The sequence below is a fragment of the Corvus hawaiiensis genome, chromosome 8 (genome assembly GCF_020740725.1).
Source record: "Corvus hawaiiensis isolate bCorHaw1 chromosome 8, bCorHaw1.pri.cur, whole genome shotgun sequence".
NCBI classification, from domain to species: domain Eukaryota; kingdom Metazoa; phylum Chordata; class Aves; order Passeriformes; family Corvidae; genus Corvus; species Corvus hawaiiensis.
Genome location: NC_063220.1, coordinates 37,131,369 through 37,147,547, shown reverse-complemented (window position 1 = coordinate 37,147,547; position 16,179 = coordinate 37,131,369). Strand labels below are relative to the sequence as shown.

The 16,179-nt window shown below is 48.1% G+C and overlaps 1 protein-coding gene across 4 annotated transcripts in view; it reads left to right on the top strand.

The window, feature by feature from the left end:
- Positions 1–16,179, top strand: part of PRKG1 (protein kinase cGMP-dependent 1) — a 374,310-nt gene that overhangs the window by 348,461 nt on the left and 9,670 nt on the right. For all 4 annotated transcript variants that reach the window (XM_048311091.1, XM_048311090.1, XM_048311092.1 and 1 more), the window contains 4 exons: positions 7,082–7,221; positions 11,297–11,386; positions 13,090–13,231; positions 15,848–16,011. In XM_048311091.1, the coding sequence (XP_048167048.1) occupies positions 7,082–7,221; positions 11,297–11,386; positions 13,090–13,231; positions 15,848–16,011 (536 nt within the window). The remainder of the gene's footprint in view (positions 1–7,081; positions 7,222–11,296; positions 11,387–13,089; positions 13,232–15,847; positions 16,012–16,179) is intronic.

The window sequence follows — 16,179 nt, the reverse complement described above, 5'->3', positions numbered from 1 at the left end:
ACTGAGGGATTTGAGATCAGGATCACCTGAGGAAATCCCAAACTCATCTGACAATGTCATTCCTCCTTCCAAGCTGAGCAAAATTCTGATTGGGATGAGCTGACCTTTTTTTTCCATCCCTTCCCAACATTTGCAGCGTATTCCCTTCTCCAGCCTGTGCAGGATGTTTCATATTATCACACAGCCACGAGGGGCTGGGCCACTGCAGAGCCACATTTTAATTATCCCTGGATTTTTAATTCCCGTTGAAACTAAACACATCCTTCAGAGGTGGAAACCCATCCTGGGCCTTGTCTGTTCATGGGAAGAGTCTTGGCAAAGTCTGGAATGATGGGATGTGTTTGGAGCCCACCAAGGCTGGGAATGATGGGATGTGTTTGGAGCCCACCAAAGCTGGGAATGATGGGATGTGTTTGGAGCCCATCTAAACTGAGAATGATGGGATGTGTTTGGACCCCATCAAAGCTGGAAATGATGGGATGTGCTTGGATCCCATCAAAGTTGGGAATGATGGGATGTGCTTGGAGCCCATCAAAGTTGGGAATGATGGGATTTGTTTGGAGCCCATCAAAGCTGGGAATGATGGGATGTGTTTGGAGCCCATCAAAGTTGGGAATGATGGGATTTGTTTGGAGCCCATCAAAGCTGGGAATGATGGGATGTGTTTGGAGCCCATCAAAGTTGGGAATGATGGGATTTGTTTGGAGCCCACCAAGGCTGGGAATGATGGGATTTGTTTGGAGCCCATCAAAGTTGGGCAGGGGCTTCAGCTCTGGTTGGAGGCAGGAATTAAACATAAAAATATATTTACTATTTCCAGCAAATCCAAACAGGGAAGCAGAGCAGGGTTATGTATGGGATCATTGGAGTTTAGCTCCATTTGATACTTCCAAGACCCCACAGCAGCGAGTTTTTCCATTTTCCACATATTTTAGCCAGAGAATCCTTCTTCCTCAATTTACTTTTTCTTGGAATGGTTTTGTGCATGAAACCCTTGACATTCCTCACTGCTTTTTAGCCTTTTGCTTCCAGACATTTCTGAAAAATCCTATTTACCTCTGGGCTTTATAGGAAGACAGAAATTTTAATCTATTTTAATATATTTGCCCAATATTTGCCCTTTCCTTATCAAAAACTTGGCTGTGTTTGTTGTCAAGCAACAAAAATCAGTTTTCAGTGCAGGGATCAGGTTGTGGAATTAAAGGCGTTTAGCACAGTTGAGTATTTGATTAAAAATTGTTAAGTTTGCCTTTTTTAGTGTATAGTTAGTGTACAGTTTTGCAAATTATTTTCCTGTAGAGTCCCACAGTGCTCCAGTTGGGAGAGGAAATTTAGTGCTTTCCCAGCCAGTGGAATCTGGACTTTTCCAAAGAAAATAAGGAGTCTGTCATGGACAGTTTCCATCCTGCTGCCCACTTGGAATTAATTCTTGATTCATCCTTCCAAATCCAGCCTACACTGGATCTTCATTTTTACTCCATGACTTTTCTTTCCATCTTCTCAAAAAATCCCAGAATCCCAGGATGGTTCTGGTGGGAAGGGACACTAAAGCCCATCCAGTGCCACCCCTGCCATGGGCAGGGACACCTTCCACTGTCCCAGGCTGCTCCAAGCCCCAGTGTCTGACCTGGCATTGGGCACTGCCAGGGATCCAGGGGCAGCCACACCCTGAGCCATGTCTTACATGGGGCTTATTTAAGTCTTGACTTATTTTCTGGCCTAACCCAGCACAGCCTGTTCTGTAGCCAACCCTAAAGTAATGTTGGACTTGAGGTGGGGAGTGGGAATATAATTTAGATATGCAGATTATCATTTCTCTCTTAGGTCAGGAGAGAGGCTGACTCTGGCCTTAAAGAGATGTGGAAAGTCTCCTAAAAACCTAATCATGGGTAATTGGGGTTGGAAAAGCCCTCCCAGCCCATGGAGTCCAAGCTGTGCCCGATGCCCACCTTGTCCCCAGCCCAGAGCACTGAGTGCCACCTCCAGCCCTTCCTTGGACACCTCCAGGCATGGGCACTCCAAAGCTCCCTGGGCAGCCCCTGCCAAGGCCTGAGCACCCTTTCCATGGGGAAATTCCTGCTGCTGTCCAAGCTGAGCCTCCCCTGGCCCAGCCTGAGGCCCTTTCCCCTTGTCCTGTCCCTGTTCCCTGGCAGCAGAGCCCGACCCTCCCCAGCTGATTATGGGGAATTCTCTTCCATCCTGAGAGAAGGGGAATCCATTCTGAAGGCAAAGCAGGCTGTCCCCTCTCACTGGGGCAGGAGCAGTCCCTGCTCTGTGAGTGCAGCAGTTCAGCTGTCGGGATCAGCAGAGCTCAGCTTGCAAACGCTGCTCTCAGCAACAGCTGCTGCTATTTTTGTTGGTCCCACCAGATCGAGCTGGGAAACAGGGAAAATGCAGCTTGGGAATGCCCAGCAAGCTGGAGCACTTGGAGTTCAGCTCCCAAGCGCTGCTGTTGAGTCAGTTCTTATTTAATGTGATTGGGAAATACCCTTGTTTCACCAGAGCATGGATTTCTGGCTCCTTTCTCTTGGAAGAATTCCCCAGGAAGCAAAACGCACCTTGGAAAATCATCTTTGTTGTTGTGGAGGTGTCCCTGTGCCTGCAGTGGGTGGCTCAGAGGGACACACAGGGAACTTGTGGGGAGTGGACTCCTCAAAGCCCATCCAGTGCCACCCCTGCCATGGGCAGGGACACCTCCCACTGTCCCAGGCTGCTCCAAGCCCCAATGTCCAGCCTGGCCTTGGGCACTGCCAGGGATCCAGGGGCAGCCCCAGCTGCTCTGGGCACCCTGTGCCAGGGCCTGCCCACCCTCCCAGGGAACAATTCCTGCCCAATCTCCCATCCAGCCCTGCCCTCTGGCACTGGGAAGCCATTCCCCCTTGTCGTGGCACTCCATCCCTTGGAAGTATCCCGGAATGTTCAGTCACCTCGCTGTTCTTCAAGGAAATAAATTCTTCTTTGGGGGCTTATTCTGCATCCTGGTAAATATTTATTAATATTTCCAGTTTCCCAAGGTCGGCTGGGGTTGGATCAGCACGGGAATTGCTGGAGTTGCAGAATGTGTATAACACACAGAGGGCTGATTTACAGGAATACAGGCAGGGAGGGAGGAAGGATAAGAAACACACAGCTCTTTTTTCCCTTTTTTCCCTTTTTTCCATTGAGCTCTGTATTTTGTCTCATCCATCCCCATTTTCCCAGCCAGCTTGAAAAAGCACCAAGGTGTAAAACCGTATTTATTTCTGTATAGCTTAAAACCCAGACAGAAATCAGGCCTGGAGCGTTCTGTGTGTCCTGGAAATTGCAGGAGTTTAAAAACATGGAGCAAAGAAAGGATTTTGGAGTGCTTCCAACAGGACGAGCCAGCTGTGATCCTACAAAACAAGGACATGGAAAAGCCAGAGAGGTTGGATCTCTCCTTTTCCCCTGCCTTTCTTTGTCTATAGAATTCCAGACTGGTTTAGGTTGGAAGGGACCTTAAAGCCCATCCCATTCCACGCCCTCCCACTGGATCTATATGTGTATATATTCCATATTTATATTAGCTGTGCACATATATATGCAACATATCTTTTGGATCCATTTTATAGCTTTAGGCAAAATAAAACCATTTATTATTCCATTTTTCTTCCACCTTCTGAGCCCAAACCCAAAGTCCCTGTGGCTCCCTGGGCTGGTTTTCCCACCAGGATTGAAGGACAGGGTGTCCTTAGCAGCCCTTTCTCATCTTCTAAGGATTAATCCTGTTGGGTGTCTTTTAAATTTAAAAATCCAGATGACTCCTACCATTTTTTTTCAACTGTTGGAATGAGATTGGGATTGGACATGGGGGTGGCTTTGTATTAATGAATGTAAGTTTAAGATGTAAAAATAATGTTTGTAGGAATAATTGAAATGACCTGGAATCCCCATAAAAACAGTCCTCAAAGTCACCTCATTTGGCAGAAACCAGAGCAAGGAGAGGACTCAGGCAGGCTGGAAAAGGAGGAAGAGCCTCCAGGGCTCATTTTCCAGGTGATCCAAAAATTACCCCTTGGATTCTGTACCTGGACAGCTCTGGTGCATCAGCTCTTTTAATGCAAATTATTCCCTCTGTGGTTTCAAATTCCAACAAATCCTCTGCCTTCTGAAGCGCTGGGAGTGGAAAACAGATCTAAATTCTCCAGTGCAAGCCTTGCCTGAGCTGATTGCGGCTGCCTGATTGATCTAGAGTTAATATTTGCAGCAGTGAGAACATCCTCAACCACCAAATGAAGCCCCTTCCTTCTACTTTCTCTTGGAAATTTCCTTCCCTCGACTTATTTGGAAGTGTAGGAAAGTAGGTGACTTCCCCAGGCTCTCCATCCCTGACAAAAAGAGGAATAAAATTTTTTTTTAAATAGCCTTTTTCGTGAGAGACACAAAAATGAGGTGGTCAAATGAAGTGGTCAAAACCTGTGGTATTAAATCAGGGGACAAGCTGGGATTTATTCTTGGACCCTTTGTTCTGCAATATTGGGATTTATTCTCCTGAGTCTCCACCAGGTTGGTGGGTTTATTTTCACACCCATGCCTGGTACAGATTAACATGAAGAAAATCGGAATCTCAAGTGAATTTAGAGTGCTAAATATTAATTAAATATTAAAACTAAATAGAAATAAATAAATAGAAATAAATATTTTTAAAATATTGATTTTTTTTTTAATTATTGTTTGATGCCCAAATCAACCAAGAAATGATCAATTTTGCTGCTTGGAGCTGCTTCCTGCATTATTTTTTGTGTGGACATGCTTACATTAAAAAAATCCAGGCTGAAAGAGACCAGATCTGGAAAATCTGATGGGGATTTCCAAAGGCTTTGGTGCGAAGTAATTCGGGGGGCAGCTGCTGGTGCTTGTCCATCACCACATGGACAGGTCCAGTGGGAAGCCAAGAAATCTGGATTCCCACCAAAAGGAAGAGGGATAAGTTCTCCATGGGTTTATGCTTAGTCCTACCAAATTTTAATTATTTCTTTTTTTCAAGTTTTGGTAAATTCTGCTCAGCCCAGATTTCACTGTGATTTTCGTCAGCTCTCTGCGTGACACCTCCCTGCTCCCCTGGCTTGATTCAGATGGGATAATATCCAAAATTTCATGCAAACAGTTAAACCGAAGCCATTTATTGAAAATGAGACCTGCAAAATGAAAGAAACCAAGCCCTAACCCCAACCCAAAAGTGCTTTTTATCACATTTAGGTGGCCAAAAATGCAGGATTTCCTTGTGCTCTGAGCTGTGGTCAAACCAGGATAAGAAATAATGGGGCAGCGTGGATAGGGAAAAACATTCTGCTTTACTTTCCGGGGATTGTTTGGGTGCATTTGTCCAAAAATAAAACGGCAAACACAGACTTCCAGCAAAGATAATAATGAGGAGGGTGAATCTCAGTGTGCAAATCAGGACTGGAGCTTTGGAAACACTGAAGTTTTATGTGGGCTTGGAAATGCTCGGGGCTGTGGGGAATAAGAAGCCCCAAATCTGACTGATATCTATGTTACAGATATTGAAAGAGTTTGGCCACAGATGGGCGGCCTCTCATTTGTTCGACTGTAAATCATTGTGGTGGTGGTGTTGGAAACCTCTTTGCCAGCTGAGGACCAGACTTTTGGGATTGATTTGCTTTAGGTCTGGGTGTCCTTGTGGACTTGAGGCTCCCAGATTGATTTCTGGGGATGCTGGGGATCCCATCCCTCCTGGTGTTCCCTGACCCCTGGGGATCCCATCCCTCCTGAGGATCCCATCCCTCCTAGTGTTCCTTGACCCCTGGTCCCATCCCTCCTGGGGATCCCATCTCTCCTGGTGTTCCCTGACCCCTGGGGATCCCATCCCTCCTGAGGATCTCATCCCTCTTGGTGTCCCCTGACCCCAGAACCACGACAGAACAAAGCAGGTGGACAAGAAACTGTTCGAGGTCATGGGGTGTGGCCTGGGAAAAGCCCCGGGGCAAAGTTTGGATGACACTCTCGGGAACATGGTGGGATTACTGAGGTGTCTGTGCAGGGCCAGGAGCTGGCCTGGCTCATCCTGGTGGGGCTCTTCCAACTCAGCACATTCCATGGTCCTACCAAGGTGCCACGGCTCACACAAACCCACATTCCTGGCACCAAAACAATACAAAAGCAGATCTTGCATTCAATAAAGCCTGACTGCTGAATGTTGCTTCCCAACCCTAAAGAGTTTCTGATGGGGTCAGTGACAGCCAAGCTGCTTCCCTGCTGGCAGGAGCCAAATTCCTACAAGGACACCAAAACAGAAGTTGCCAGATGGCACCTCGTGCTCTAAAGGAGGGAAAGCACCTCAGTGCAATATTGTTGGGAGCAGCTGCCGGGGGAATTCAGCAGAGTTGGAAGCCTGGGAGGTCAGCACCGGGGTTCCTTTGAGAGGGCTGGCCAGGATGGGAAGGGTGGCTTGGCTGCCTTCCAAGCTGGCTTTGGGACAGGGACCTGTCCCTCGGGGTGGCTCAGGGTTCAGAAGTTGCCAGGGTTACCCCTAGAGCAAGCAAACAACTCCTGTCAGCCTCAGCTCAGGGCACCAGGCTAAAAATAGGGGGCAGAGGCTTACGGTGAAAAGCAAAGCCGTGAGCAGGCAGTGCTGCTGCCATTCCCAGCCAGAGCCAGCTGGGGTGAGCTGCAGGAAATGGGGTTGTGGAAGCTGGACGTCAAGGAGCAACATCTCCTGAGCTGAGAGCCACACCCACAGCTGACTTTTCCCTAAAAATTGTGGTGTTTAGAATTGGCTTTTTTAGCAGTAAGCCATGTAGTTAAAAAGCTGGATCGTGAGTGGAGAGGTGGGAGGAATTCCTGGAAGGGAGGGAGGTGGAATTGCAGGGAGGAAGGTGGGATGTCAGGGAGGTGGGACTGCAGGCAGGGAGGTGGGATTGCAGGGAGGAAGGTGGGATCTCAGGGAGGTGGGATCTCAGGGAGGTGGGATTGCAGGGAGGTGGGATCTCAGGGAGGTGGGATCTCAGGGAGGTGGGATTCCCAGCAGGGAGTTGGCGTTCCAGCTGGGCTGTCTAGGGGGCCATGCCCTGTGGATAACCCCGGCCTGTGGTGCCGTGCCCAGGTGCAGCTGAAGAGCGAGGAGGCCAAGACGTTCGCCATGAAGATCCTGAAGAAGCGGCACATCGTGGACACGCGGCAGCAGGAGCACATCCGCTCCGAGAAGCAGATCATGCAGAGCGCCCACTCCGACTTCATCGTCAGGTACTGCCCCCTGCCCTGGGCCCTGAGCCCTCAGCATTCCAGGCATCCACACAGGGATCAGCCAGCCAGCACGGAAAAGCCTTCAGCTCCACTCCTGCAAGAAGGGAATGTGGAGCAGGAGGGACGTGCTGGGCAGAGCTCACTGGTGCTGCCAGATGCTCCATGTGGAATCACAGCATGGTTTGGGTTTGGAGGGACCTCAAAGCCCATCCAGTGCCACCCCTGCCATGGGCAGGGACACCTCCCACTGTCCCAGGCTGCTCCAAGCCCCAATGTCCAGCCCGGCCTTGGGCACTGCCAGGGATCCAGGGGCAGCCCCAGCTGCTCTGGGCACCCTGTGCCAGGGCCTGCCCACCCTCCCAGGGAACAATTCCTTCCCAATATCCCATCCATCCCTGCTCTCTGGCACTGGGAAGCCATTCCCTGTGTCCTGGCCCTCCATGCCTTGTCCCAAGTTCCTCTCCAGCTTTCCTGGAGCCCCTTTAGGCACTGGAGTCACCATCAAGAATTTATACATATATATGGAAATAGGTATATATTTACCATGACTTGACTTTGCCCCTGCTCAAGGTTAATCTTCCTTTCCCTTCCCAGTTTCTGAGTTTTCCTTCCCACTACGAGAAGCTGGAAGGCAGAGCTTCATCCTTGGAAATCACACAGTGCTGTAAGAAGAGCAGCTGTGTCCAGCATTTCTCTTTAGGGAATATTTGACAAATCCAGTTCAGCATCCCTGGACTCCTCACAGGCAAACACACTAAAACCACCTCCCTGCCCCAAACCTAACACATCTCCAGGGAATTTAAGGGAGTGCCAGGCAGTTTTGGTTGTTTTCACCCTAATAACAAGATTCCCTGGCTTTTCAGGGGCTGTGAGGACAGAGGATGCTGCAGCTCAGGATGGAGCAGTGGGTGCTGAGGATCTCTGGGAAGGGCATCCAAGCCAAAGCTGCCTCATCCCACCCTCGCAGATGCCTGGAAAACTTTTTTTGCCATAGGAGATGAGCCCCACTCCCAGAAATTGCTCAGGAGACACAAACAAACCCGGGCTGAAACCAAACCCCTGGGATGAATCCCGAGGGAAGCGTGTGGCCAGGCCGGGGCACTCAGGGGGTGTTTCCTTTCTTGATCCCTGGGATTCCCCTGGAGCCCATGGCTTCTCCTCTGATTCATGGGTGACAGCTAGAGCCCGACCCTGCCCGGCTGCCATTCCCTTCAGGATGTGCTGCTGGATCCATAAACATTCCTTGTTACCCAGGACGGAGCCAAACATTCCCTGTGGGCTATTCCAGCCTCTGGATTTTTGGATGGCTGAGGTGTTTTGGGATGAGAGGGGAAGTGCAGGGCCAGCCAAGCCACCATTCCCAGAAATGCCCACTCCAAATAAAACCTGAGCCTCCAAACATCTCTTCACGGAGCCACTGATGCTCAAGGCTGATAAGTGAAATCCTGCTTCATTCCTGCTTTTCATCCTTCGGCGGGGAAGCAGAACAAGGATGTGGTAGCTGGAGGTCTTCTCCTTCCATATCCTGCAGTAATTCCCACCTTTTAGGGTCACAGCCATCCCTGAGTTATATTTAATACCCCATGGAAACCCTGCTCTGAGAAGGGACTTTCCAAGTCACAACGTCCAGCCTTTTGGTAGTGCTAGAAAATATTTGATTGATCCAACTCGGTATCTGCTTCCTAAAATTCCTTCTTTCTATCCTAAAATGATCCCAACCTGTTTATTCCCTTTCTTGAACCAGCTGGAATCACTTTTTTCTCGGTGCAATGGGCAGAAATTTGAATATTTCAGTTATTAATTCAGTTTTGAGCTGACGGATAAAAGAGGGGGGGGCGTTAGAATAATCTTGGAGCAAGGACACAACCTCTGGAATATCAGAATGGAAGAGACAAAATTCCCGAAGAACTCGGTTGTTTTTCTTATTTCATTGTGTTGGTTAAAAAGTCAGTGAAGAATAGTTGGGTTTGGTTATGAAAATGAATCCAACCAGGCCAAAGGAGCAGGAGAGGCCAAGGGGCACTGAATGAAACCGGCTTTTGGATAACCCAAAACTCAAACAGAACAAAATGCTCTGGGTTGGATCGGGGCCAAACAGCTGCAAATATCGCCAGGAATAAGGAAATAAATAAAGGAGTTATTCAGGAGTCGTGGCATTTAAACTAAGACTGAACTAATGCCCTTTCGTGTGTCTAAGCTTTATCCTTCCACCACGGCTGATAAGTAATATTTATTTTTTTTTTGTAATCTACACATTTAAGGCCAGATTTAACTCCCATAAAATTTTCAGCAGGGCTGCCTTAATTAGGGCAAATATTTCAGTAGCATTTCAATTACCGAGGAATTTAAAAAGAGAAATGACATTTTGGATTCTTGAAGTTTTCTGTAAACCTCAATGGAGCTGAAATTTATTAAGATAAATGAGATTTTGTCCAAGTGGCAAGAAAGAAGTGGGGGCATTTTTGTTAAACCCATGAATTTCAGCATTATTTAATGGTCAGTTATAACTGACCATTGGTTAAGTATAAATATAAATATAAATGTAAATATAAATATAAATATAAATATAAAATAAAGATAAAATAAATATAAATTTAAATATAAATGTAAATATAAAATAAAGGTAAATATAATTATAAATATAAAATAAATGTAAATATAAATATAAATGTAAGTGTAAATATAAAATAAATAAAAAAAAAATACAAATATAAATATAAATTAGAGATAAAGATTAAGATAAATTAAATGTAAATATAAATATAAATATAAATATAATAATAAATGTAAATTAACTGTAGATATAAATGTAAATATAAAATAAAGGTAAATATAATATAAATATACAATAAATCTAAATATAAATATAAAATAAATGTAAATATAAAATAAATATAAATATAAATAAAAGATAAATTAAGTGTAAATTTAAATATAAATGTAAATATAAAATAAAGGTAAATATAATTATAAATAAATATAAATATAAATATAATAATTAATATAAATGAACTGTAAATATAAATGTAAATATAAAATAAAGGTAAATATAATATAAATATAAATATAAATATAAATATAAATATAAATATACAATAAATCTAGATCTAAATCAAAATCTAAATCTAAAATAAAGGTAAATATAAAATAAAGGTAAATATAAATATAATATAGATATAATGTAAATGTAAATATAAATATAAATATAAATTAAATGTAAATATAAATGTAAATGTAAAATAAAGGGAAATATAATATAAATATCAATATAAATATAAATGTAAATAGTTGTCTTCCAAAGGAACCAAATCCTGCAGTGTTTTCCCCCTAATCTATCACACAGCTCCATCAAAATAATAACTGGGATTAGCAGGGAAGAGCTGGAATCTGCAAACCCACCTGGTTTCATTTCCATCGTGTGGCAGCAGCTCTTGAATTTTGAACTCCTAGAATTTTTACTTCCCGAGTTTGTAACTCCTGCGAACTGCCAGGAATGCAGGAATTGCACCAGGAGTCACCCTCAGCATTCCCTTCTCCTGCAGAAATTATTAAAATTCATCAACAATTATAAAATTTAATAGAAGCAATAATAAAATTAATTTTATATAAGCAATCATAAAAATTGATATCCAGTGATTAAAATTGATATCCAAACAGCTGCAAAGGAACCTTCCCAGTATGCACACCCTGCTGGAAGCCTGGCTGGATAAAGTCGTACATGGAATGGGAAATACCAAAGCAGCTGAAGGTTAAAATTAAGTAGAAAGAAAGAATTCTCTGGGCTTTTTCCCCATATTTATTTCACATTATTAAACACATGTATCACTCTGATTAATGGAATATCATTAGAAAATCCTGCTGAACTCAGAGCATGGATTTTGGAGCACAGTTCAGAACTGTGGATGGGTCACAAAGCCTGGCCCATCCTTGGGGCAGTTTTTCCTCCCCATTCCTTCTTGGGAGGAAGAGGAAGAACATTTCAGCTCTTTAAAGTGAGCCCTTTAAACTCTGTCGGACCAGCAAGTTCAGTGCTTGGATAACGGATTTATTCCTGATTTTCTGGTTGCCACGCCAGGCTCTACAGGACGTTCAAGGACAGCAAGTACCTGTACATGCTGATGGAGGCCTGCCTGGGGGGAGAGCTCTGGACAATTCTCAGGGACAGGTGAGCTGGCACTTGTCCTGCACAGTGGGACGTTCTAAATGTCACAGAATTCCCCTTGGAAGGGTTGGAAAGGGCCTCAAAGCCCATCCCATCCCATCCCCCCTCTGCCATGGGCAGGGACACCTTCCACTGTCCCAGGCTGCTCCAAGCTTCAGTGTCCAGCCTGGCCTTGGGCACTGCCAGGGATCCAGGGGCAGCCCCAGCTGCTCTGGGCACCCTGTGCCAGGGCCTGCCCACCCTGCCAGGGAATAATTCCTGCCCAATATCCCATCCATCCCTGCCCTCTGGCACTGGGAAGCCATTCCCTGTGTCCTGTCCCTCCAGGCCTTGTCCCCAGTCCCTCTCCAGCTCTCCTGGAGCCCCTTTAGGCCCTGGAAGGGGCTCTGAGCTCTCCCTGGAGCCTTCTCTTCTCCAGGTGAGCACCCCCAGCCCTCCCAGGCTGGCTCCAGAAGGGCTCCAGCCCTGGGAGCAGCTCCGTGACCTCCTCTGGATTTGCTCCAGGAGCTGCAGGTCCTTTTGATGTCACAGTTTTTAAATCACAATTTCCCATCACAGAGCTTTTCCCATCCCTGTGTTTGCTCCCTCTGTGTGAACAGCAACTTCCAGCTCTGCTGCAGGGACACTGAGAAATAATATCCATCAATATTTCCCGAGATTCATGGCCCAGCCAGGACTGAGAGCAATGAGGAGGAGCAAATCAAGAGCTGTGTGTCGGCCCAGATGTCCCATGTTACACCAAGGCTGCTGATCCAAGTGGGAATCAAAATCCACACCCTGCCAGGAGCACTGTTCCATCAGGGTGCAGCAGTGACATGGAAAAAAACCAGCTAGGAAAGCATATAATGCCCCAAACCCTGCCTTGGGAGGGTTGGCCTTGGAGTGTTTGGGTGCCCGTGGGATGTGCCCATGGAGCAGGGAATTGAAACTCTGGAATAGCCTCATCACTGGCCCAGAATTCCATTACATTTGGAAAGGTTGATCAGAAAGCCAAGATTAAATTGTCTTTTCATTCCCCAGAACAAATTTTCCTCCAGTTCTTCCTGTTCCCAGCAGCCTTTTTCTCACCAAAACGGGAACTGGAGCAAAGTTAGCAGGTGCTGGGTGGGATTTTCCCTGATCTTTTGTCAGAGCCTGAGAATTCCATCTTTAATTCTCTGGGATTTAAACTGAGGTTCTGCTGCCACCTAGCTTAGACACCCTCCTGATCCCAGCCAGCTCCCAGCAGGCGGGGGGATGTGGTTTTCCTTGGAAAACTGTTGAAACAAGGATCCAGAGGTGCAGTTTGGAGTTTGAATTAATGCTTCAAGTCCCAGCAGCTGTGATTTTCCTGCCTTTTGTCTCAGTTAGGAACATCAATACAGAACCTATCTCCACACCTCAAAGGAGTTTTAACACTCAAAAACCAAAGCTGGGATTAGGAAAAAACACTTTTTGCTTACAAGACAAGGATTTCGGGGTTTTATTTCTAAATTCTAGAATAAACCTAAAAATAGTTTCAGGTATTGGAGGCAAAGAGGCTGCTTCCAAAATGGGAATTTAATTAGATAGAGACATAAAGGTGAGTTTAGCAACAGGAACTTTCCAGTGATTTTACTGCAGTGCTAAGAGTTTTAACAGCAGAATGAATTCCGTGGGGAAGGAAACCACTTCCCAGGGATTCATCCAATGGCTTTATCCCCCTTTTCCCTCCCTCCTTTCCGCAGGGGTTCGTTTGAGGATTCCACGACCAGGTTTTACACGGCGTGCGTGGTGGAAGCCTTTGCCTACTTGCATTCCAAAGGGATCATTTATCGGGACCTCAAGCCAGAGAACCTCATTCTGGATCACCGAGGTTATGCCAAGCTGGTGAGTGCCAAAAAAATCCCCCCCCAAATCCCACACACGTTTGGCCAGAGAGGGTCAGGAGCAAAGCCCCCCCATCGGGGGGTGCTGAGAGGAGATCAGGGCCAGGCGTTGTCATCACCACCGGGATGTTTTCCTGGCTTCCAGCAGGGCTCAGGGTATGGCTGAGCTGAGAAATGCTGGTTCTGCCTCAGGATTCAGATCTGTGCTCCTGGAATGCTGAGAAAAGAGCATCGGGAGAAAGCCACCCAGCTGTCTTGGGCAAAAAAGACCTGTTTGCCTTAGAACTGAGGGTAGAGGTGCCCTGCTTGTTAGGGGGAGAGGAGAGGAGAGGAGAGGAGAGGAGAGGAGAGGAGAGGAGAGGAGAGGAGAGGAGAGGAGAGGAGAGGAGAGGAGAGGAGAGGAGAGGAGAGGAGAGGAGAGGAGAGGAGAGGAGAGGAGAGGAGAGGAGAGGAGAGGAGAGGAGAGGAGAGGAGAGACGAGAGGAGAGGAGAGGAGAGGAGAGGAGAGGAGAGGAGAGGAGAGGAGAGGAGAGGAGAGGAGAGGAGAGACGAGAGGAGAGGAGAGGAGAGGAGAGGAGAGAGGAGACGAGAGGAGAGGAGAGGAGAGGAGAGGAGACGAGAGGAGAGGAGACGAGAGGAGAGGAGAGGAGAGGAGAGGAGAGGAGAGAGGAGAGGAGAGGAGAGGAGAGGAGAGGAGAGGAGAGGAGAGGAGAGGAGAGGAGAGGAGAGGAGAGGAGAGGAGAGGAGAGGAGAGGAGAGGAGAGGAGAGGAGAGGAGAGGAGAGGAGACGAGAGGAGACGAGAGGAGAGGAGAGGAGACGAGAGGAGAGGAGAGGAGAGGAGAGAGGAGAGGAGAGGAGAGGAGAGGAGAGGAGAGGAGAGGAGAGGAGAGGAGAGGAGAGGAGAGGAGAGGAGAGGAGAGGAGAGGAGAGGAGAGGAGAGGAGAGGAGAGGAGAGGAGAGGAGAGGAGAGGAGAGGAGAGGAGAGGAGAGGAGAGGAGAGACGAGAGGAGAGGAGAGGAGAGGAGAGGAGAGGAGAGGAGAGGAGAGGAGAGGAGAGGAGAGGAGAGGAGACGAGAGGAGAGGAGAGGAGAGGAGACGAGAGGAGAGACGAGAGGAGAGGAGAGACGAGAGGAGAGGAGAGGAGAGGAGAGGAGAGAGGAGACGAGAGGAGACGAGAGGAGAGGAGAGGAGAGGAGAGGAGAGGAGAGAGGAGAGGAGAGGAGAGGAGAGGAGAGGAGAGGAGAGGAGAGGAGAGGAGAGGAGAGGAGAGGAGAGGAGACGAGAGGAGACGAGAGGAGACGAGAGGAGAGGAGAGACGAGAGGAGAGGAGAGGAGAGGAGAGGAGAGAGGAGACGAGAGGAGAGGAGAGGAGAGGAGAGAGGAGAGGAGAGGAGAGGAGAGGAGAGGAGAGGAGAGGAGAGGAGAGAGGAGAGGAGAGGAGAGGAGAGGAGAGGAGAGGAGAGGAGAGGAGAGGAGAGACGAGAGGAGAGGAGAGGAGAGGAGAGGAGAGGAGAGGAGAGGAGAGGAGAGGAGAGGAGAGGAGAGGAGAGGAGACGAGACGAGACGAGAGGAGACGAGAGGAGAGGAGACGAGAGGAGACGAGAGGAGACGAGAGGAGAGGAGACGAGAGGAGAGGAGACGAGAGGAGAGGAGACGAGAGGAGACGAGAGGAGTCCCCTTGGTGGGAGGTGCTGCAGGATGTGGGCCCTTGGGAAGCCACCAGTGAAGGACAGGACCCCTAAACGGAGCTGGCCCAGGAGGGGCTGATGCCCCCTGGGAGTCATGAGGGGCCAAGGGCTCTGTTTCTGGGTTTGGGGGCTCTTTGGGGCAGGAGCAGCTGGGGACAGTGACTCAGCCACCATCACGGCCTGGTGGCAGCTGCCATGTGTCACCTTCTGAGTGACATCGGGGTTTGCCCTCTGCAGCATTTCCCAGCGCTGGGCTCCTGTGAGGTGGAGGGTGGTAGAAGATAGCAAGGTCATCATTCCCATCAGAGGATGGGAAGGAATTGTTCCCTGGGAGGGTGGGCAGGCCCTGGCACAGGGTGCCCAGAGCAGCTGGGGCTGCCCCTGGATCCCTGGCAGTGCCCAAGGCCAGGCTGGACATTGGGGCTTGGAGCAGCCTGGGACAGTGGAAGGTGTCCCTGCCCATGGCAGGGGTGGCACTGGGTGGGCTTTGAGGTCCCTTGCAACCCTTGCAGCTGGAATTCTGTGACATTTAGAAGGTCCCACTGTGTAGGACAAGTGCCAACTCACCTGTCCCAGCTTACCTGTCCAGAGCTCTCCCAGCTTAAAACCATTCTTTGCCCGAGTTAAATTAAATTTAAAAGAAAAAAAGCAAAATGAATCAACCTGTGCTGTGAGTGATAGAAAGTTCCAGCCCCCAAGAAACCCTCGGTGCTGGTGTTTGCCTCCCTCATGGGAATATTCCGGAGGATAAATCAGCAAAAAGGTCACTGTAGTTCCCTGGTCCTGGAACGACCCTCGGTGCTTAATTAGGAGAAAATTCCCATGAGGAATCCTCCTTTCTGCCTTGCTTCACTTCAAGAGAAGCAGAGCCCAGGGCTGACATTCTCTCTGATGCCCTGCCCTGACGCTCCCCTGCCCTTTCCCCCAGGTCGATTTTGGCTTTGCAAAGAAAATAGGATTTGGAAAGAAAACATGGACTTTCTGTGGCACCCCGGAGTACGTCGCCCCCGAGATCATCCTGAACAAAGGTCACGACATTTCGGCAGACTACTGGTCCCTGGGAATCCTGATGTACGAGCTCCTGACTGGCAGGTATGGCCATCGAAACTCATCCCAACCTTTCTGCCCTTGTCACCCCGATCAGGCCAGGGCAGGGCCAGGGCTGGGCCAGGGAACGCCACGGTGCCTTTTCCACTCAGATCATCTCTTTTTGGCCCTGAATGGGCTGGAAATGATGGGAAGAGGGGAAGGGTTTGGCCC